Below are 22,282 nucleotides of genomic sequence, written 5' to 3' on the forward strand. Positions count from 1 at the left end.
AATAAATTAAAATCATTATAAACACTATATAATCATTTATGGACTTACATCTATCTCCTCTCTAAAAAGTTAAAATTATCTCATATCACTTTCAATTCAAGCACACAAAATTTTCAAAAATCATATCAATTCATTTTATCTCAACTCAATAATCTCATTATTATTCACAAATCATCTCAACTCATCTCATCTTCCAATTCAAATAAGATCTTAATGGTTTTGGAAGTTTAAAGGTTTTGTTAATAATTGTTTTAAAGTACAATGATTTATATTAAAAAAATGACATCTTGATAAACTCTAATTATTTTATTTGCAAACAGATAAACATCCATCAGGCATCGATCAATAAATAAAAAAAGGATGCATGCACATATACTTGTTACTTCTGTGGGTTACTTTAAAGCAACCAAGAAAGGACAAAAGTATCTTGATAAATATATTAAATATAGCAATACAATCCCTCTTGTACCCAATACACAAAAACATTTCTTTAATTTTGTAGTGAATTTCAAAGTGTTATTTTTTTATTTAATCATATCTTGATCTGGTTCAATAGTTTGCAGACCAATAATAGATCCTTGATATAATAATGATTAAGGTTGCAATTTCCTGACATTACTCAACTTAAAAAAATAAGAAGATAAAACAGAGATATATCACATGATCATTATTTTATTATGAATATATCTTTTGTCCACGGCAAGTATAGAAAGCAAAGAGATATTTGTCACAACTTTAATTTCTCTTCTTATAATGGCAACAACCCACGTCATTTACTTTGGACACTTTGGACTATGCATGATGGATATCTTTATCGTGATTTGTTTATAAATAAAATAATCAAATCATCAATTTTAATGGATTTTTATTTTATTTTTTTAAAATACATTATTAAAATTTGTTTTTTATTTTATATATTAATTTTTATAATATTCTATATATTAATTTATTTTTTTATCATTTAAATATTATATTTTTAATAAAAAATCAACAACTAAAGAGAAAATTTAATTTAAAATATTTATAATAATGAATACTTTCTATAACAAAATGCAAAAGAAGAATCAAATATATATATATATATATATATATATAAAGTTAATTTTGAAATAATCTCTTTATATTTTAAAAAAATAATATTATAGAGGAGTGCTAAACTACACCCCATCCATTACTTTATTGGATTCATTTTGTTGGTTTGCCATTTTAGCAAATGGTGAATCCAAGGCCTAGAGCCATTGGAATCATTTTCGTTTTTTATTTTTTTGAAAAGAAGAAATATTTGTTCCAAATTTTATATTATTAACTTTGATTTTAATTCAACCTAAACAATGCATGCCCACATTAATTATTTCTTGCAATGAATTCATTTCAACGCATATTATAAAGTATTGTGACTTTGCTTTTTTAAAAAAATAAAATAAAAATAGAAATATAGAATATAAATATCTTGTAACTGTATTCGATGATTCATAATTTTATACAATAGAAATATAGAACCCCACCAAGTGACGAAAGAGTTAACTTAAAAAACATCCTAACAAGTTGAGGGAAAGTATTTCCAAATGATTTATAAATATATATTTTTATTTTTTATTTTTAAATAATAAATTTAACTTATTATATAAATTTAATTTTTTTTTTAAATTCTATGTGGTTGTTCTACTTCTCAAGAGCTATCATTTCTGCAGCGTAATCTCACCTGCTTTAAGTAATTATTTATTACAAAAAATAAAAAAATCATACCAAATATTACAATAAATACCCTAAAATAAATTAGACATATTAAAATTTTCAATTAAAGTCTATAGAAATAATGAAATGTTATTCTAATTTTTCAGCATGCAGACATTGAAGAGAGAAGGCGGGACAAAAAATCAATAACAATTCATTTCTTTATTGAATTCTCTGATTTTTTAGTGATAGCGATAATTTTTTTTAAGCTGTAAGCAGGATAGTGATAATTGATCAATTTACTTGTGTAGATAAATAAATAAATAAAGTATGTAGGATTCAAAAAGGAGTGGAGCTTTGATATTGTTGAACCCAAGGTTTTGAACTTCAAATAATTATATATTTACATATAGATTTTGATGATAACAAATAAATTCAAGTATAAATGAGTCTCAACCTCAAGTTTTCTGTACAAGTGGAGTCAAGCACATCAATAAACTAAGCATAAGCAAGAAAGGGAACAAGTTTACATTAAAGTTTACAGAGTAATTTTGTACATCTCTTGAAAAATTTGAAATTAGAAGTAAGGGTCAAAATCAATATTTAATCATAAAGCATTTAAATACATTTTCCACATATGCATAAATATTTTAAAAATGAAATGTGAAATTTTGAAAAATGATTGATTGTCATGTTTGAAAATTTTCAAAAGTAATTAATGCTCTTTTTTATATATATAAAAAGTAGATGATTTTGTTTGAAAAATATAAAAAGTAAATCATATTGATTTTGTCATATGCGAAAAGTAAAAGAGTAGGTTTGAAAAATGATTTATGCTCTTTTTGACATATGTAAAATGTAGATGATTTTATTTGAAAATTTTGAAAAGTAAATCATGCTTCTTTTGTCATACGCGAAAAGTAAAAAAGTGGGTTTGAATATTTTGAAAAATAGATTACATTGTCTTTGACAATTGTAAAAAGAGAGATTTTTATTTGAATTTTTTGAAAAGTGAGTGATATTGTTTTTGACATGTGAATCTTTTTAAATTTGAATATGAAGTCTCATATGGATATAAATAGATCAGTTGAGAGCTTCAAATTAACAATAACAAGAGCATACAATATTTATTCAAACCTTTTATTTCATTTTCTTTAAGCATTGAGTCTTAACCCTTGTTCATTTTGAGAGATATATAGTTTGCGCTGTATTGTTCTTATTTCATTTATTGAGAAGTGTTTTCTGATAACTTACCCACTATAAGCTCTTATATCAGTAAAATAGTGTGTATAAACTTTGTGAGTTTAGAAGGTATTATATACGGGGAATAGTTCAATCATCACGTGTTAGGTGATTGCAAGTGTAGAGAGTATTCTTTACGGATTCCTTGTAGCGGTGTTGCTAACAAATGTAATAGGTTTCTATCTCTACCTGAATGAGGTTGAATAGTAAATTTGAGATTCCTCAAAGGGTAGCATAAGGCGAGAATGTAGATAGTAGGGCCGAACCTCGTTTATATGCTGAATTTGCTTCTCTCTTACCATTATTTTTTATATTTATTGCTGATTCGTATTTTATTTATATTTTATATCCTATATTTAATTTATAATTGTTAATTTTTAAATATAACTAAATTCACCTCCTCTTGTACTAGTCATTTGGACAATAGATATAAAAAAGAGAACTCACAGGATCACTCGCATCTGAAATTTAAGATACACAGTGAGCCACCGATGCAAGCAGTCAATCTCAAGGGATGCCGGAAGCCTCCCACAGCTCAAATCGGCAACATCTTCTTCACCTTGAAGTTCCACTATATATCCCGTGCAAATTGTAATAAAGTAACCGGATATGACCACAACAAAAATAGATTATGTATTTGCGCATAAAAATGAATCAACATGAACAACTGCATTAGAATAAACTCAACATACTCTCTGCACATCCTATAAATCAAACTACGTCATAAGCACTCAAACTCTATTCTTCTTAAACTTCTCGCTGTTATTATTATATATTTAAATAATTAAGACACTAAATTATATGTAAAGTCTATACTTCTTTCTTTACTCTATATATTTTGTTCAATTTTTATTTAAATTTATTTTTTCATCTTCTCTATACTTCTCACGTTGCCCTTACTGATATATATATATATATATGTGTGTGTGTGTGTGTATATATATTATGAGATAATAGTGAAGCATCCACTTGTCCTAAGAAAATGTCTGGTCATCCGCAATTAGGATGTAAACGTGAGAAATGAACATATGAGAAAACCTATTTTTTGTTTTTTTTTTAAGATCTTGTCATCATTTTATGCTATAGTATTAGATAATAAATTTATAAATAAAATATAATAAATAATTTTTAATTATATAATATCATATTATAAATTAATAAAAAAAATAGAAATTAATATAATGAATAACATTACTAATACACATATACGCAGAGATGAATCAAATCAAGCATTTCAGTTTTGGACACATTAGCGGTCCACGTACGTTAGACTACTTTTGGTGGTCTCCAACATTAGTAAACTGCTTCAATTGCGGAACCAAGATTCACGTTTAGTGATCAAACAACAATACAAATGCAATTGTGAGACCACCAAAAGTGGGCACATGTGCATTTTTATTATTTTTAAAACTAATTAATTTTTTTTACTTATCTTTTATATTTTACATATTTAATAATAAATAAAAATAAAATATAATATATAATGTGCGGAAGAGATAAATAGATTTTTTAATATATTAAAGACGACTACTAATTAAACCAGTTTTGTCAGAATCTGTCGTGGGTCCACCCTCTCCTGTCCGGTATTCCAATTCTCTCCCCGTCGTTTTGGACTCTTATCCCCTCTTTTTTTCACCGTCTTGAGAAGGACTCTTATCCAATAATTGCTTAGAATTAATTGAATTGAACTACTTTTTGCTAGTTTTGTAATTTTGACACAACACAACGTCGCATACACGTACCCGGCTTACAAGTCCATATGTGCATATATAGCAGCTTGAAGGGTAAATCACAGAGAGTGTTTTAATCATCTATATGCATAACGTCATGCTATTAATTTTTTAGATGTATAGAAAAATAATATAACATATATAATAAAAGAATATGTCATATAGGAGATAAATATATACGTATATATATATCTCCAATTATCATAATATCAATTCTGTGACTATAAAAAATTAAATACATGCATTATTGATTCTGTCAATATTGCTTATTCGTTATCTTGAATAACATATGGTCAGATATTTGATTTTGAAACACCTACTACGTTCGATATATGGAGATTTGATTAATTAATTAATGAAGAAAGCCACATTGTTTACAATGGCCGCCCGAAAACGTTATGCGGCCACTTTGATCGACTTCATGTCACGAGTCCATCATTCAAAGTTTTTAACTTTTTACACACTACTTTCGTGCAATGCCAGAAATCATTTTCAGTTTTTAGTACACGTGATGATCTTGAGCTTTCCCACTCCGGCCGGGTACTGAGAATGCCATAGGGTCCAATGCACCCGTGCAATACACATCTTGTCAGCATCAATTTACAGGCCAGTCTCACGAGTTGATCTTGCAATATGCCAAGTTGAAGCTCCTGCAGGACAACTCAACCTTTTTAGAAAGGCACCAAAGTCTAAATATGTTTATGCGTATATATATAAATAAGCAAATGATTTTTAGCAAGAACGTGTCAAAGGGGACGACATGCAACTTGCAAGGAAACTAAATGTTGGCATGGTCATAAAAACATTATTTTTAAACAAACAAAGCTAGGAAAATATCAAATACAAGTTCGTCTAATTTATTATTAATATCACCATACACCTGCTCGCACGACATGCAACGGCTAGATGCAAAGGTTCCCTGATGATGCTAATTAATTACTTGCCATGGTAAATGAACTACCGAAATAGTGTTGGCAGCCATGAGACCAGCAGTCCTGTCTGGTCGCCATGTTCTAGGACATTCCAAGCCAATTGCCAAAGTTTAGGGGTATTACAGAGAGATTGCATATATGGAATATTGATTGATAAGATTACAGCAGCAATGACATATGATAGAAGTTTCTTAATTAAGCTGTGTACAATCAGACTTTTGCAGGTGACGAACCGCGTTACGACTTATAAGTATTCGTATTAACAATTACCTCTATCTAAAATGTTTTTGCATTTTTTCTTTTATCTATTATCTCACTTCTCTCCCACCAAACAATGACACTCAGACACGAATCCGAGGAAAAACGAGTACAAAACCATAGATCGGGGAAAGATCATGATTAGTAAAAGAGAAGAAAACAATAATGATTTTTGCCCTAATTCGTGGATTCATATCAGCCATTTGATTTTAGGTGATACACACAAAAAAGACCCGACTACTTTTTCAAACGATTAGAACTGAAAAAAAAGTAAAGATCTCCTGGCCAACCTCATGGCCCTTGGAGGTTAAGAAGGATAGGGCCAACCTCATGGCCCTTGGAGGTTAAGAAGGATAGATTTAGAGTACTGGCGTCGTAGCTGAGCTATACGTAAATTGGCCTCCAAGCAACGTGTGCATGCCTTAGCTTTGGGGCGGGCATGAGGTCAAGTTGTAGAGCAATAGCACGTGCCCGGCTTTTGACCTAATTGGTCGCCGTGGCAATATTTAAGCTTTTAGCCTAGATTAAACTTGCAAAGCGTCCTCCTACGTTGAACGTTATTTATTTGGGCCCATTTACGCGAGCCATCTGTTGACCAACTCTCATTTCATCATATGTATTCTGACCCCATATTCATTTTAATGAAACCTTCTACACCAACTTTCGAAACATAATTGTCATTAACAATTAGCCGCCTCAGAAAACAGAATGATGAAAGCTATTGTTTGACTTACAACACATATAAGCAATAAAAAATAATAACATCACAACACCAATACTAAGATTATTAATAATAACAAAAGATCAATAATACTAATAATAATATTATAATAAATAATAACAACAATACATAGCATGTGCAGTACTATTAGAAAGTCCACCGGCACCTCTCTCAATTAATCTTTAATTTAAGTTATCTGGGAGAATTGTAGATGCATGCATGCAGCCATACACATTTTGGTATTAATTTGAAGCGTGGTTCAACCTCAGTGTAACTTGAACACAAACAGATCATTAAGGTTCAACATGTTTTAAGGTTCAAACAGATCATTACATGGCACAACAAATTAATTACCATTGACAATGCATGCCTCGATTTATAAACTTCGAACACTAATTACAAGGCTGGAACGTTGTATATGATCATCATCTGGCTAGTTAAGACCAACCCTTAACGAAAACAGAAAACAGAAATTTTTTTTCTTAATCATCATGATCAGTTTAATTTGAGTGTGATTTCTGAACTAGCTCTAGATCATCTACCCCGGCCTGTGATATTGCAGTAAAATAATGGCGTTGCAGATATTGCATGGGCACGTACTACGTGTATTTTGGAGTTCGATTCTCCAATATCATATTATCCCAACAAGAAGAAATTACAAGGTTGTAAAAGCACATAACTAGGGTTCATAACATGACATAAAGGAATGCGTTCCATTCGGGCATTTTCTTCCCACTTTGGGAAATTGAATTCAGTTCATATTATAGTATTATAGTAAAGGTATTTACCTGCAGGAGTCAGTAAACGGCCGCCGTTTAGTTAGGTTAGGGCCGGGTACCGTACAGCAATAAGAATGAAATTATCTGTACATGGTATATATTGTATTATATATGTACATGACACACATATATAAGCATGATGTTCGTATTGAATGTAGTAAAAGTTGAAAAGATCTGAATTTAGCTTTATTCAGACGTTAAAAAGTGTTATAACTCCAAATATTTTTTCATTTACGACCGGTTGAATCTGGAAACGTACGGTTTCGAACCTTTAACATATATTTGAAGGGAGGAGATCATGGTATTAGCTTAATTAAAAGATTATGGTTAAGAATAAATATATGACTATTTATTGATATACCAATTAAACAAATACACTATATACTGATATAGAAACTTACTTGCTATAATATAATTCTAAGGAATGATCTAAATTAATAGATGGGTAAATGATATCAATCTCCCTCCGAGTTCGGATTGATAACTCATGTTTAGATCTAGAATTGACCGGGTCATATGTATTTTCAGAAACAATATATATTCGGCTGCTTAATTAATTTGTATTCACCCAAAGTAATAATATGAGTTAGTAAAAAACTAATTAAAATTAACATAAATATTTAATAGCTTCAATTAGTGTTTAAATTTTAATTTTTAAAAAACAGGCCGAAGTGGTAATATTTCGAGCTTCCTGTAGTTTTACAAAGCTCGTAAGAGAATGATGTATATAGTTTACCATAAAAAGTGAAAATCTCGCTAGATTTCTTCATTGCATTTACACTTTATATGATCGTCGTGATAGTGGTATCGATATCATGTCCCGGAGACGTGACATATAAATGGTAAAGTCAGCATCAAAACTCAATTCATGTTAATAGTCCCAAACTATTCATGCTAGTGCTACAAATTCTAATATTCCTCTAAGGCTCTATGTACCAGAAGAATCCGAACAAAATATAGTTAAAAAAATTCCTATTAAGTGGAAAAAGATTCACTAACTCTTTTGAATTTCATCGTAAGATTTAGTCGAAGAATCGAATTTTTACACTGCCATAGTGAAACTTCCGAGAAAGACCAACACGGTCAATCCACGTTCAGGAGGATCCACATTTAGTCAGACCCCCCTATAAATAGACTCGCGCCTCTGACCCAGTTGAAACCAAAGCGGAATTACCCTATCTATTAAGAAAAGAGGGGAATTAATTAAAAAAATAAAAAATCGAAGCACAGCATGGAAGAGCCTCGCAAAGGAAAGGAGGAGAAGCGCGAGAAAGAAGAGAAGGGCAGGGAAGAAGTGCGTTACCGGGGGGTCCGAAGGAGGCCATGGGGAAAGTTTGCAGCTGAGATCCGAGACCCATCAAGGCATGGTGCTCGTCTGTGGCTTGGGACGTTCGATACAGCTGAAGAAGCAGCTAGGGCATATGATCGCGCTGCATTTAACTTAAGGGGTCACCTTGCAATTCTTAACTTCCCTAATGAGTATTATCCTCAAGTCGCAGGCTTTCCACCTCATCCTCCTCAATTTTCATCGTCTACTTCTTCTTCAGCTCCTAGTGGGAGTACTTCTGAGAGGGGAAGTTCATCCACTGGACAACAAAGGCAAGTCTTCGAGTTTGAGTACTTGGATGACCAAGTGTTGGAGGACCTTCTTGAGTCAGAAGAGGAGAAAAGGAAACGAACGCAAGGCTGATCGAAGAAGACAATAAGGTTTGAGTAATTTCTCCATTTCTATTTTTCTCGCGCCCCAGGTCCCAGGTCCTAATTTTCTCAACCATATCAGTGAATTTCATTGCCCAATATATAGTTTCACGTTCATCGCATGTTCTAGTGAAAAATAATGAGAAAATAAATTGGGTTTAGGGTTTAATCGTTAGGAGAAAGTGGTAAAACTGGCATAAGTTCGTTGTTACTGTGGATTTTTTTTATGCTTTGATGCAAGCTGTATGGTTTGGGTTTGTTTTGTTGACTATTAAGTTTCACAAGAGCGACTTTATTTTGATGCAGTCTTGAATATGAAGAAACCATTCTTGCATAGAATGGGACTCGGAACAGAAAGGACAAAATAATTGTAACTAGTAAGTTAGAAAATGATGAAGATGACGATGATGACCAAAGAAACAAAAATAAAAGAACCACATTCTTCTAAATCCAGCAAGTGAAAATCTCTCATTGAAGTTCTGACAAAGCGAACGAACATTTGGATAATTGAGTTATGTAGAATGCATACGAAACAACACTAACTAGCAAACTTGATTGAAAGAAAAAGTATGAAGATTAGATCAACGCATCCAACCATAAAGCAATTCAACTAACTTCCCCTAATGGCCATTGTTCGAGTGAATAAAATTAGCATGATAAGATAAGCCAGAATAAAGGTTAAGAATCTTGAATGTTAAGTGTGATATTGATAGTATAGTGAAAGTTGATCAACAATGCGATCTCCAAATTTATTTTCAAAATTGTATGCACTGTGTTAATCGACTTGAGAAGAAAGATGACTAGTCCTGGAGATAGATCATATATGGGATCAAAAGTACTATCTTCGTATATACATTCTGAATCTTCCTTCCATGAGTCTTCCTAGGCAAATTCCACTAAATTGAAGCAACTGCGTTTGATAACGCGGTTATTTCCTTTTAACAGTAAGAAATTAATTAAGGTATCATCAACCTCCATCAGATACACGAGAATGATGTAAAAAACCAGTTTGAATCCTCAAGGAAAGGCATTAGATTAAATGGCCGGGAGAAAACATCATGAAAACTCAAAATCTAAAAAAAATTTATATGTGAAACTCTAGTTCTATACCAATAGATGGCTTAATAATGAAAAACACAGAAACTTTACGATAAAATCATATATACAATTAACTCCCAGTATAGCAAGTATTCTTAATTATCTTGATCTTCCAAACCAGTTTATGATCATGCCTAGCATAATTTCAGATTTCTTGATCGATCCCTTGTTGTGAAAACAATGACAGATAAAACAAAACAAATACAAGCAAATCAATACATGATATAAAATTAACGTGGTTCGGCAACGTGCCTACGTCTATAAAACTGTAGAGGATTTTATTATACTGAAGAATTACAAAATACACTTTGGAGCGAAATCTCACTATTTAGAACACTCAGATCCTGCTAAACTATAGTACATATTTATAGTGTTACACAGTGGAAATTTTAATTTTTATTTTTCTGCATTATGCTTGAGAGGAGTGTCGAGCGCGTCTCAAGCGAACTCTCTATTCAATATTTGTTCGAGTAAGCTATTGAGCGAGATTAGAGTAAACTCTTTGTCTGACATTTTTTCTAATCACAAATAGTGCCAAAACTTTTCCTTCAAAATCTGCCCAAAAAAATATAACACATCCTTGTCGGGTCATCAAATCTGGCCACACACCAACAACATACTCCACAAACCCAACATCCCTTGCATCCTAAGTAGATTCAAAGCAAACAAATGATCATTCAAAACACACTCAAGTTTTCCATAGAATTATATATGCTAGAAATTATTTATATATATATATATATTTGAATTTTAATAATTAGCCTGATCATCCACCTAATCTTTAGAATTATGACCTGCAAAGTTGCGATTTAAAAAACATATATCTCCTCCAACACCCCGGCAGGAAAACGGAAAAATCATTAAGTTCAATGGATTTTCCAAAGTTTTCCCACAGACTAATGTTTTCTTCTTTGACTTCTTTGTGTAAGCTTTTGCAAAATCTTTCCCATTGTAGTTTTTCATGGACGCTATCAACCACATTAAGAATCAAAGCGTCCCGCCAAGTTGTAAGTTGTCTTAAATTCTAGCATGTTGGAAAGTGAAGAACGAGTTATAGGTAGGAACTTAGTTGCATATATACATGTGTGTGTGTGTGTGTTTTGATACTAGGATATTTAGTGAGGGGACTCTTAGGATTAGGACCAAGTGGGTCCCCGAAAAAGTGTAATTAATTTGTGTATAGTTTGATGCTTTGGGTCTCTAAAGTACTATTCTTCTTTATTAGAAGCGTTCTTTCCTAATCATCTGTGCTTGTAGACATTGGCTTTTGTTTTTAATTACGTCAATATCTTGTCCTTTTGCGGGTGATATCATATTTATTTACTAATTTATCTTCTTCGCTTGTTAATTTCTCACTTAAGATCTTAATTTTTCATTCCAAAATATTGATATTAGAGTTTCTTTCAGTTTTTTATATGAGACTAATTAATATATAGAACCTTAATTTGAAATTAAGATATATACGACCAATTATACACAAAGGCATCAATACTTTTTGAGGAGTTATGCGCGCTTGTGTGGTTTGATCATGAAAATTTAGACCGAGAGGTGGAGTTTTATCGTAACGTGGTTTTAATTTGTGGATGGCTCCATATATAGAGCATGCATCATGCACCTCACTCACCACCAGCTAGCTAGTATACCAATTTAATTGGTACAGTCAGTCGGTTTCGAAATTTATGTGATATGGCACCTCCGCGCGGACGGGCGCATGCACGCGCGAGTGTTCGGATTTCATTATTTGGCTCCCTTGATTTTTTGTTGGAACCTCATGAGCAGGAGATGGGCCGGGTACTAAATTAAGTATATATATCTTAAGTGGAGCTTAGGGGTGGCAGTTATAAGCGATGTTGCCACTAGCATGTATATGGAACTTTGTGGATAATTTGTTTTGATCTTTGCCGCTAGAGTATCGAACTTACTCGGTCTTATACTTGAAGGTTAGCTCAGTTATGGGCTTGCAGGAATTACAGGCTTGTGCTTCGTTCCAAGGCAGTATGCACACGATGTTGTGGAAGATTGGGGTAGGCTAGCTAGCCAAGCAAGGCAGCATATGACACGGTGGGTGTCGTGTTCGTGCGAATTAAATTGGCTGTTGGTGCTTACTAAATATAGGAATGGTGTAGGCTGGATCGACCATATATATCTTGCTCATGAATACTCTCTATGACTTTGTTCCGAATATATATGCGTGGTGATATTTGTTGTAACTAGGTTTTGATAAACAAAGCATGCACAGATCCTTCGCTTATGCATGTGGACTAATTAGAGTAAAGGCTTGGACAAGGTCATAGCTAGCTAGGGTACTGATTACTAGCATATATAGTTAATTAGTACACGAGTTTTGGACAGCCTGGGATGGGAAGGAAGATTGGTGCATCGACTGTGCACTCTTGTAGGCTAAGTGGTATCAAGGTGTCAGGTTGAAACTAGGTTTTAAAGTAGTTGCTCGCAAGAAATATACGGTGGGTTGTATTGCCATATATATAGCATATATGGCTTAACAACAGTAAGGAGTACTTCTTGGCTGTGATACTTTCGAGGGCTGTCTATGGCGATGTTTTTCCAAAAGGAGTACATGACATGAGCTGGCAGTGCATGGTTGTCTGGTGCATCCTATAATACGGCAACAAAAGCTGTACGTGAGATACCATACTAGGTATAAGTTTTATGTTTAACTCGGGCGGTGTTACTTGGGGTATTGTTATTGGATTTTATAAAGTATGATCGATTATACCTGTGATTTGGACATATAAGAGGAAATCTATGACAAAATGTAATATTTTCCCACTTTCTGATTTACTCATGTTTGCTTTGTGTAGTACTATAGAAAGAGAGAATATATGGCGGTGACAATATTTAAAGGTGCTGAAGGCTGGGAAGCTCGGTTGGTAAACCTGGCTTACATGAGCAGGAGCCCGCCTTGGCTGCTATGTATCGGGACAACCATATATAGATCTTTCTACACATCTAATTATTAAATCAGATGCATGCATCATGAGAGGGCCGTATGTATTGATATTGTATATCATTAAGAGATTGTATCTCATGAAACCATTGTAGTTAGATAAGTTGTAATGTATAAGAGTTAGTCTATTGTTCTATCAAACACGATACCCATGGGTATTCTCGGTTTGTGATTGTTTTTATGGCCTTTTGGAGAAGGTATCTTGAGAAGACTTTGCGCTCTTAGCTTGACGGATCGAGCTCAAATCAAGAGGGAAAATCATGGAAGAGATTGAATACTTGACGTAATTTTGAGTGGAGATGAAGAATTTCATGTAGTAAACTATCTCAAATTCTGTTAAAATCATACGTCGAAACGTAGAAAAGCCTGGAGGCATGTAAATCGTATATATACATGGGTTGGCCGTGGCAATTCTACGTACGTCAAAAGAATGATGAAGATGAAGCTGGGGGGTTGGCGTCAATCAAAACAGAGACAGACTTCAAACCACTTCAAGGATAGTCCAAATTAATAAGAACTTCAGTCCAAAGTGGGCCCTCTTAAAACATGAAGTAGTTTAGTAAGTTTTCAGGTCTTGGGTATATTAACCATAGGAACTCACGTTTTTTCATTATATCTCAGTGCTGTTATTGATATTACTCTGTTGTTAGTCAGTAAATATCGTGTACTTGTTGTGCCTCGGGTGTGCGATTGTTTTCATTTTTGTTATGTTTTTCTACTGGTTTGGCAAAAGTCTATTTGTTATTATGGAAAAACATATTCCCTAATGCATTTTCGTCGTTTGAACTTTACAGAACTAATTATATGATTGGATAATGTTTTAGTCCAATCTCAATCATTAGACATAATTCATAGATTTGATAGGTGTACATGAGTGCAGGTTGGTTCGACGCGTTGGCATGCATCTTTGAACCATGAAGTGGCACACGATAATTGTGCTTACCAAGATTTCTCCACCCAGAATACAACTGAGAAGACAACTCTGCACCACCTTGATTGATGGTGGTCGTACGCTGTTTTGCGCCAATATTATTATTGATATATGCTTCTAATTGCTGTTTTGGCTTCCCACTCTGTTTCTTATAAAAATATGTGTTCTTCGGTTTTGGAGTGTTGTTGTTCAATTTATATGGCATTTGATGACCAGATCGATAATTCATGTGAGTACGATTAAAAGGAACTGTCCTCAAATAGACCATTCTGACTGGTAATTCTGGCTAGAGAATCTTACACCCAATGTATCACATTTATCACAGTTGAAGCAAGCTATATTTTTAATATCTACTTAATAAATGAGATGAAAATTTTGAGTTTAAAATAAAATATTATATTTTAATATTATTATTATTTTAAAATTAAAAAAAATTAAAAAAAATTGAATTATTTATTATATTTTATATAAAAATTTAAAAAAATTATAATAATAAAATCAAAATTTAAAATCAAATTTTTTTTTTTTACCAAACCAAACCAGTTTGACTTTAAACGCATTTTCTCTGCTATAATTCCACCAAGATTCCTCCCCTGGAGTTCGTTGCACTTGTACCTTATACAATCAAATCAGAGACTAGGGAAAGAAAAAACAAAGAAAAGAAAACCATAAGACACAAGCAACCGTCATTGTCATACATACTAGGCTCCTCATGTCCAGTTGTTGTTTCATTCGTTGGAGCATTTCCAAACAGCCCCTAACGCCAGCTGAAGTTTCAGAACAAGTAGGTCCGTCCAACAAGCATGAGACATGTTCAGTTGAGTTGTAACAGTTATGTTCACCCCGAAACCGTACAAGTAAAATCCTCTTAATAAAACGAACAAATCCCAGAAATTGAAAGAAGACAGCTTCGAGATTTGATAACCAAAGAAAAGACAGACCAGACTTTTCTCTGTTTCAATTGCAACCAATGCAAAATAATTAAACAATATTCTAGACAAGTTTTTATTTTTATTTTTTCTTTATGAAGTATGTACAAGCTAGTTTGCAATGAGCTCCTTTATTGGGGATTAAAAAGCTATAATGCTGGGAGTGGAAGGACCCCAAAAGAAATTTTATGCAGATGTTTTAATTTCGGGGTACGTAGTACAATCATTATAAACACCACACCTATTTTTTAAAGAGAAGTCACCAGTGTTCTGCTTCCCTTTTCGCTTGAGGAGAACTCACTCCAAAAAGGGAAACAAAAATTCGATGATATTTGCCTCTATTCATAGCAAGAACAAGAGCAAATCTATCTCTCTTTTTTTATTTTTTTCTTTCCTTTTTTTTTTTTAATAAAAAAGAAGAAGGGGGAGGAGGAGGCGCACCCTCTTCGATCGTCATTTCTTGTTCTTTTTCTCTTCCGAATCCAGAAGATCCTCCAACACCTTGTCATCCAAGCACTCGAACTCAAAAACTTGCTGCCGATGCTCACTTCTACCTCTCTCCCCCATATTCCCACGCCCTGAGGAAGAAGACGCAGCCGAAGAAGACGAAGGAGCAGAAGAGCCGCCACTCGCTAAAGGGTACTCATTTGGAAAGTTTAGAATAGCTAAAGAACCCCTCATGGCATAAGCTGATCGATCATAAGCTCTAGCAGCCTCCTCTGCAGTATTAAAAGTCCCGAGCCAAACCCGCGCGCCATGCCTAGTTGAGTCTCGAATCTCCGCCGCAAACTTACCCCAGGGCCGCCTCCGCACTCCGCGGTATTTGACCTCGCCTCCTTCCTTGTCTTCCATGGCACTCATCCCTCTGTGAGGGTCCTCATCTATGTTATGTTTGCATGGTTAACTATTGTCTGGGAGTTGGGCTTTTATATGCGTGGAAAAAGCACCTGGGTTTTGGCTCTCAAATTTGAGTTGGGTTAGTTATAGTCTTGTGTATTTTTTTATGCATTTCAGTAGTATATGATAGATTAAATTAGTTATTTTATATTAATAAAATAAATAATTAATTTTATTAACGAAGTCTGAGAGAAATATATAAAAATAATTATATATAAAATTTTTGCTCAAATTTAGCCACGTAGAATACGCACGTGTTCGAGAGAAACTTCTATAAAGATCACAGGTTTAATCAGTCCAATCCAATGTATCTGGCTGGTCAAGCCGATGGCTTTCTGAACTTAGAAGCCTCCTTTCTCTTTGTGTAATGGCACTATTTTTTTTTTTTGTTGCGCTCCGTTCTATCTCTGTATAATTAATAATTGTATTCTTCTGCCACCAAATACAAGACAGATATTTGGGCATTTTATTTAATTATTATAATTTTTTAAATTTTTACATAAAATAAAATAAATAATTTAATTTTTTTAAATTTTAAAATAAAAATAATATTAAAATATATATATTATAATAATATTTTATTTAATTTTTAATTTTTATCTTAAATCATCTTATCTTATCTGTAAAAATAAACTAAACATTAATATAATAGTATTCTACCAGCTTAATTAATCAAAAAATGATATAATAACAACTATATCACAATTGGTTTACAACTATGTATTAAATATATATTTATTTACTTTAGACGGTTCCTAGGATAATTATTTTGAATTAAAGTAAAAAATAAATAATTTCTTAATACGAAATAGATAAATTGTAGAGTAGTTGGTAGTATATCATTCTCCTAGTTAATGTCACACGCGTGAACTGGAGCCGCCATAGCTTACGTCTAGAACCCCGACCCCCCATGTCATCAACTAATTACTCTGCTTCGGTTTTCACGAGGTACCGTAGCTTTACTGTGTGTGTATATATATATATATATATGTATATGGGGGTTTGTATTGGCTTTGGTATTCTTGTCAGTGGTGTAGTGATAGAAAGGTTAATTTAGGTGGTCCTGAGCATACCACTTATATAATTATATATTAATTAAGGATCTACGCTAGGAAACAAAGGAAGAAAAGTATTCTAAAATGTGTGGATTCCATAATCCAGAAACAGAATTTGATTCTTGATGGTGTAAGCATCAGAATGTCTTCTGGTGTTGTGATCAGATCAGCATTGAGAGTGATGTGCAAGGGGACCTAACCTTTTGCAAGGCGGGGACCTTACATATTGTAATGCTGTTTCCATTTCCAACGTGAATATGCAATAATAAAGCTTGAACAGACGGGTTTATTCGTTGATCATAAAATTGGAGAAATGATGGCCAACTTGATGAATCAATTACACGAGTCTTACAACATTAATGGTAGAAATTAATTAGATCACGTTTTTAGGATCAATAAATATTAGCTTGTTATTGTGGAAGTCAAATGAGAAAATTATTGAATACAATGATTACATCAATGTAAAATGATCGGAACGGAATCAAGGACAAGGAAAAAATAAAAGAAAAGAAAAGTAGATGGTGTTCAAAGATTTATTTTTTTATTTTTTGTTTTTTTAGGAGAAAAATCTAGATTATATTGATAAACCCTCACTTTTAGCAGAAGAAGACAGTGGTTATAAGACTTTATGCTTAGCAAAAACATTATTCTCAAACTTTAAAAAACAATGAAATACATGATATAAACCTTTACAGAAAACTAAATTACCCGAAATCAAACAAATGAATTAACTATTACGGATATATAAAAGACCAAGCTTATCTATTTTTAGAAGACCCGTAGCCTCCATGGCAGATTTGCATAAGAATTCCAAGAAGATGCGCAACCCTCTGAAGCCAACCTTGCTAACATATCTGTTGGTGCATTTCTTTCTGTATACACATGGATATGCGAATACTCATACCAGCCATAATCACTTTCAGCTTCTCCCATTAATCTTCAATGTACCAGAGACCAAGCTCTGTTTTTCTCAACCAATTTATAACAAAACTAGAATCAAGTTCAAGATCAATAAGAGTTAAATCCATACCATTTGCTATTTTGAGTCCATGAAATACAGCCATAAACTCAGCAAAAGAACCATTTCCATGTTCTAGAAAAATTGAAAAAGTTGTCACCAGATTCACCTTAGAGTCTCATATCAATCCTCCTACCTCTGCTGCTCCCAGATTGCCTCTACTACTGCCATCCAAATTAATTTTATATCAACCAACCAATAGACAACACCATCACACAATCTGCATCTACTTATGGTTTCCAGCTTGAGAAGGAATAGTCAATTCGTTGAGAATCAATTCATCTCTACGAGTCAATATATTTCCAGAGTTTACTTTTTTCACCAATCTTTGTCACCCGGTATTTTATACTTCTCCACACATATTCTATGGATTCTTCAATCCCTTTCATTCTTGCCTTACATCTCCTAGTCCACAATCTCCACATTAATAAAAGGTAATAAGCCCATAATATTCCCCATTGTGGTCGATTTTTTTGCTCTATTATATCAGCTTGCAACAATTTCCCACCATGACCATCCATCTCTCACAGACATGCCAATTTGTAAGCACATTTCTTCTATATAAGTCTCGCAAACTCCCCTTCAGGAAGGACATGACTCTGAATCTCATAAGCATCATATACACAACAATTGCATTTTGAGACAATAGGAAGCCCAACTTTCTAATTCGATTATCCACACTCAAGGCATTATTGAGACCCTTCCACATAGTGACTACCATAAATTTCGGAAGACAAGAATGCCATACCCATTCAGTCTACAAAACTCTAGGCATTTTTACTCAAACCACTTCCCAAGCATTCTTAGTAGTAAATTTTCCATCTGGATTAGGTAGTCAAATGAGAACATTTGCTCTAGATTTCTTGCCCCTCAAAGACCTCATAATCACCTCCAAATATTTAGGTCCAACCAACCGACCAATACGATCAAAATCCCAACTATCATCAACCAAAAACTCTTTCAATCTCAAATTAGAGTTACTCACCATATTGTACTGTTCAAAAAAGGGACTTTCCTCCAACCATTTGACATACTAAAAAAAAGTATCTCCCTATTTGATTTTCCATGTTGTATGTTTGAAAATGTCTGGGATACATTTGATGACCATTCTCCAAAACTTGTCCCTTTTGAAGGATTGACTAGAGAAATAGGAGAATTCTTCATATACTTGGTTCTGAAATATTGTGATCATAAGGAGTCTTCCGTCATAAGTTTCCAAGAAAATTTCAAATGAAGAGACTTTTGTATATTTTCCAAGTTACGCAACCCAATCCACCTTCTTTTTCAGGTTGACAAACCGCCTCCCATGCCCTCCAAAACTCCCCAAAAGTTCAAATTACTAAACAAACTATTCAGTTTAGCAATAACTGATTTTGGAACCTGCAATATAGAAAAAAGGTGGATGGGCATACTTCCAAGAACATACTTCAAAAGTAGAACCCTTGCCCCAATGGATAACAAATTTATCTTCCAACCTCCAATTCTATCTCTAATATTTGACATCTCATCAAAATGAATGGCTTTAAGCCTCCCAGAAATAATCGGTACCCCCAAATATTTAAAAGGCAGAGCTCCTTCAGAAAAATCCACTAGACAAAGACACTTTTCGTCTTGTAGGGTTAAAATATCAAAAGCAATGAACTTGGATGATCTAGTTCGTCATTTTTTGCCTTCATTCCTGGGAAAAAAGTTTCATGTCCTTCTTCTGGGCTGTACGTTTTGTCTGTTGCGGTTTAAAATTTATACATATATAGCTTCATTGATCCCTTAATTAGATACGGGAAAGCCAAACATAAACACACAGTGAATATAGTGAATTTAAATTGTTTGGCATTGAGACGTATGTCTTTCAAACTTTGTTCGAGGAAGTTTTGCAGATAAGGCTGAAGAAGGAAACAACACAAGGTCAAGAACAGAGCCATTCCAAATCATGTGCTAGAATGGGAGGAGCCAACACCCAAGAGCCATGTAACGCCAGTGTCATGCAAAAATAAGAAAAGGGCTCTAAGTTTGAATCCAGATTTCGGTCGTCTTTACTTGAGGCTTTTGTCTCTTCTATCGGCAAAATGTAAATGTGTTGGGCTGGCCTTTTATGAGAAATGATTGCCTAGAAGGCCCAAATCAGATTAAAGACAGAAGTCAGGAACAAGATGCGGTTCGGTTTACAAGTCTGACTCTCCTGTCGCCGAGCTGTGGGATACTTTTGAGGAGGAATATTTTTTGTAGTTGGTAAATACAGTCAGTATATAGTTGTGAAAAAAAAAATAAATTAATACGGGACCTACATAAAAAATAAGTGTTATTTTTATAACTTCTACTTTGAAAGTTGAAACTTCAATGCTCCGTCGACTGGCTCTATAACCTGCAGGCATTTAATACTACAATAATACTTTAAAGTATAAAATTTTTTTATAAAAATAAATTTATAAATTAAGATGACTTGATATGATTAGTTAAATTATAAAATTAATTTTATTATAAAATTAATTTTATTATAAAATAAATTTAATGACTTTATTTGAAATTATATTAGTTTATAAATTTATTTTTATGAGATCTTTTTGTGACGATAGTATATCTCTTTATAAAATAGTCTGGGTTTTAAAATAAAAATAAAATACTTTAATATGATGAAACCCAAAAAAAAAAAAAAAGTTTAGCTGAGTTCAATGTCTATAGCTATTGCCTAGAAAATGCCCTTAAATAAAATCGTTAGTGAAGTTGTTGAAGGTCTTTACATAAAAATATTAATGCTCTGTTACTTAGATATGACTCAGAAAATGCAACAACAAAAAAAGAGATTGGATGGTGCTATTAGCTAAATTTGAGGTGGGGGCAAAAAGGGGAGTCTCCATAATAACTTTTGAAGACATTTTTTAAATGAATTTCTACTTCGTTATCAAAATTGATGTGTTGATTATTTTTTGTGATTTGATTGATTGATTGATTATTAATTTAAATAGGTCGGAAAATATGGATAACACTTATTCACCCCCTCTAGATTGATCGAGTGATTTTTCATTTTTCTTAGCTTCTAAATCCTTAGCAATAGAAATTCTAATAAAGTACTAAGCTAGAACCCAATCTACTCAATAAAATTAGAAAAAATTTTATTCACCAGTTCTAAACCACATACTTCTTTTTACTTTTTATCTTTTTAATTTTTTCTTTCAGCAAGTGTATAGTGTAGGATTGCTGATCAGTAGAATAGCTCATAAAATTATTCTGTGTTATTTCTCATATTCCAAGCTTCCCACTCGGACTAAAACACAGGCAATGATTAAAGTTGAAAATAGTCTAGTTATAAGTTTTATTGAAATTATTTTAATTTATCTCATTTTATCTTATCTAATTATTATAATTTTTTTAAATTTTTATATAAAATATAATAAATAATTTAACTTTTTTCAAATTTTAAAATAAAAATTATATTTTATATAATTTTCATCTATCTCGCGTGTAACTAAACCATACCGAGTATGTCGTCAACTCTTGATCGCTATTGAGTTGATATTCAACGTCTTCTCATGAACATAAGTGCTCTCAAATTAGAAGGGCTTTAGATTCATGTTAAATTCTATGGGATACCTACATGACATGACAGTGTTGCGGTTGAAAGTATTCGTGGCTATCTTTTTCAGATTTCATCACCAGAGTTTTCCTTCAGACTCTATGGAGAGAAAAATAATCACATAAATTGAATCTTAAATATATATAATTATTATATAAATTTCTCGAATAATTTAAAATTCTCAATAAATATTATAAATTCTATTTTATATATCTCCCTTCTATTAGAAGAATTCCTATTCACTCACATTCCGCACAATTGAATGAATTTTAATCTACTCAACATTTGGATTAAAAAAAAAAAAAAAAACAAACAAAGAGGATAAAAAACAACACAGATCCTAAATTCTGTCAACGTTTAGACTGTGTTGACCGTAAAAGATAAGAATGTACAGGAAGAGAAATAATATTTATAGTTGTGGTTGTGCAAGCGGTGTATAGTCGTTTTGAAAAAAATGAATTAAGATGAGACTCACGTGAAAAAAAAAATTAACTTTTTAATCATGGACTCTACTCTTTTTTAAAATAATTATACGATATTTACAATTTTATGATTGTATGTAACATTTTCTGTGCAGTAAACTATTCGGTATGGACAGCTTCTGAAACACATGACAGCACGTGGCCTCGCCCACGTTGCGTTTCAGTGGTAACCGGTACATGTAAAAATGCACGAAGAGCTTGAAAGAAAACATGTGGCGGTGTTCCGCTGTAAGATCTTAGGTTCCAGGTTCCAGCTCGTGGAGCCACGTGATTTCAGACCCCCCGTGGAAGAAGCACCA

At 32.9% G+C, this 22,282-nt stretch overlaps 2 protein-coding genes across 2 annotated transcripts; one reads left to right on the forward strand and one right to left on the reverse strand.

Annotated features, from left to right (window-relative positions):
- Positions 1 to 8,567: 8,567 nt before the first annotated feature.
- LOC122303086 (ethylene-responsive transcription factor ERF098) lies at positions 8,568 to 9,053 on the forward strand. Its single transcript, XM_043114643.1, has one exon. The coding sequence runs from the start codon at positions 8,568 to 8,570 to the stop codon at positions 9,024 to 9,026; it is 459 nt and encodes a 152-aa protein (XP_042970577.1). The 3' UTR covers positions 9,027 to 9,053.
- A 5,972-nt stretch (positions 9,054 to 15,025) lies between these two features.
- Positions 15,026 to 15,942, reverse strand: LOC122303093 (ethylene-responsive transcription factor ERF096-like). The gene has a single exon (XM_043114658.1). The coding sequence runs from the start codon at positions 15,819 to 15,821 to the stop codon at positions 15,414 to 15,416; it is 408 nt and encodes a 135-aa protein (XP_042970592.1). The 5' UTR covers positions 15,822 to 15,942; the 3' UTR covers positions 15,026 to 15,413.
- Between the last annotated feature and the right edge of the window lie 6,340 nt (positions 15,943 to 22,282).

This window comes from Carya illinoinensis, chromosome 1, assembly GCF_018687715.1.
Source record: "Carya illinoinensis cultivar Pawnee chromosome 1, C.illinoinensisPawnee_v1, whole genome shotgun sequence".
In the NCBI taxonomy this organism is placed as follows: Eukaryota; Viridiplantae; Streptophyta; class Magnoliopsida; order Fagales; family Juglandaceae; genus Carya; species Carya illinoinensis.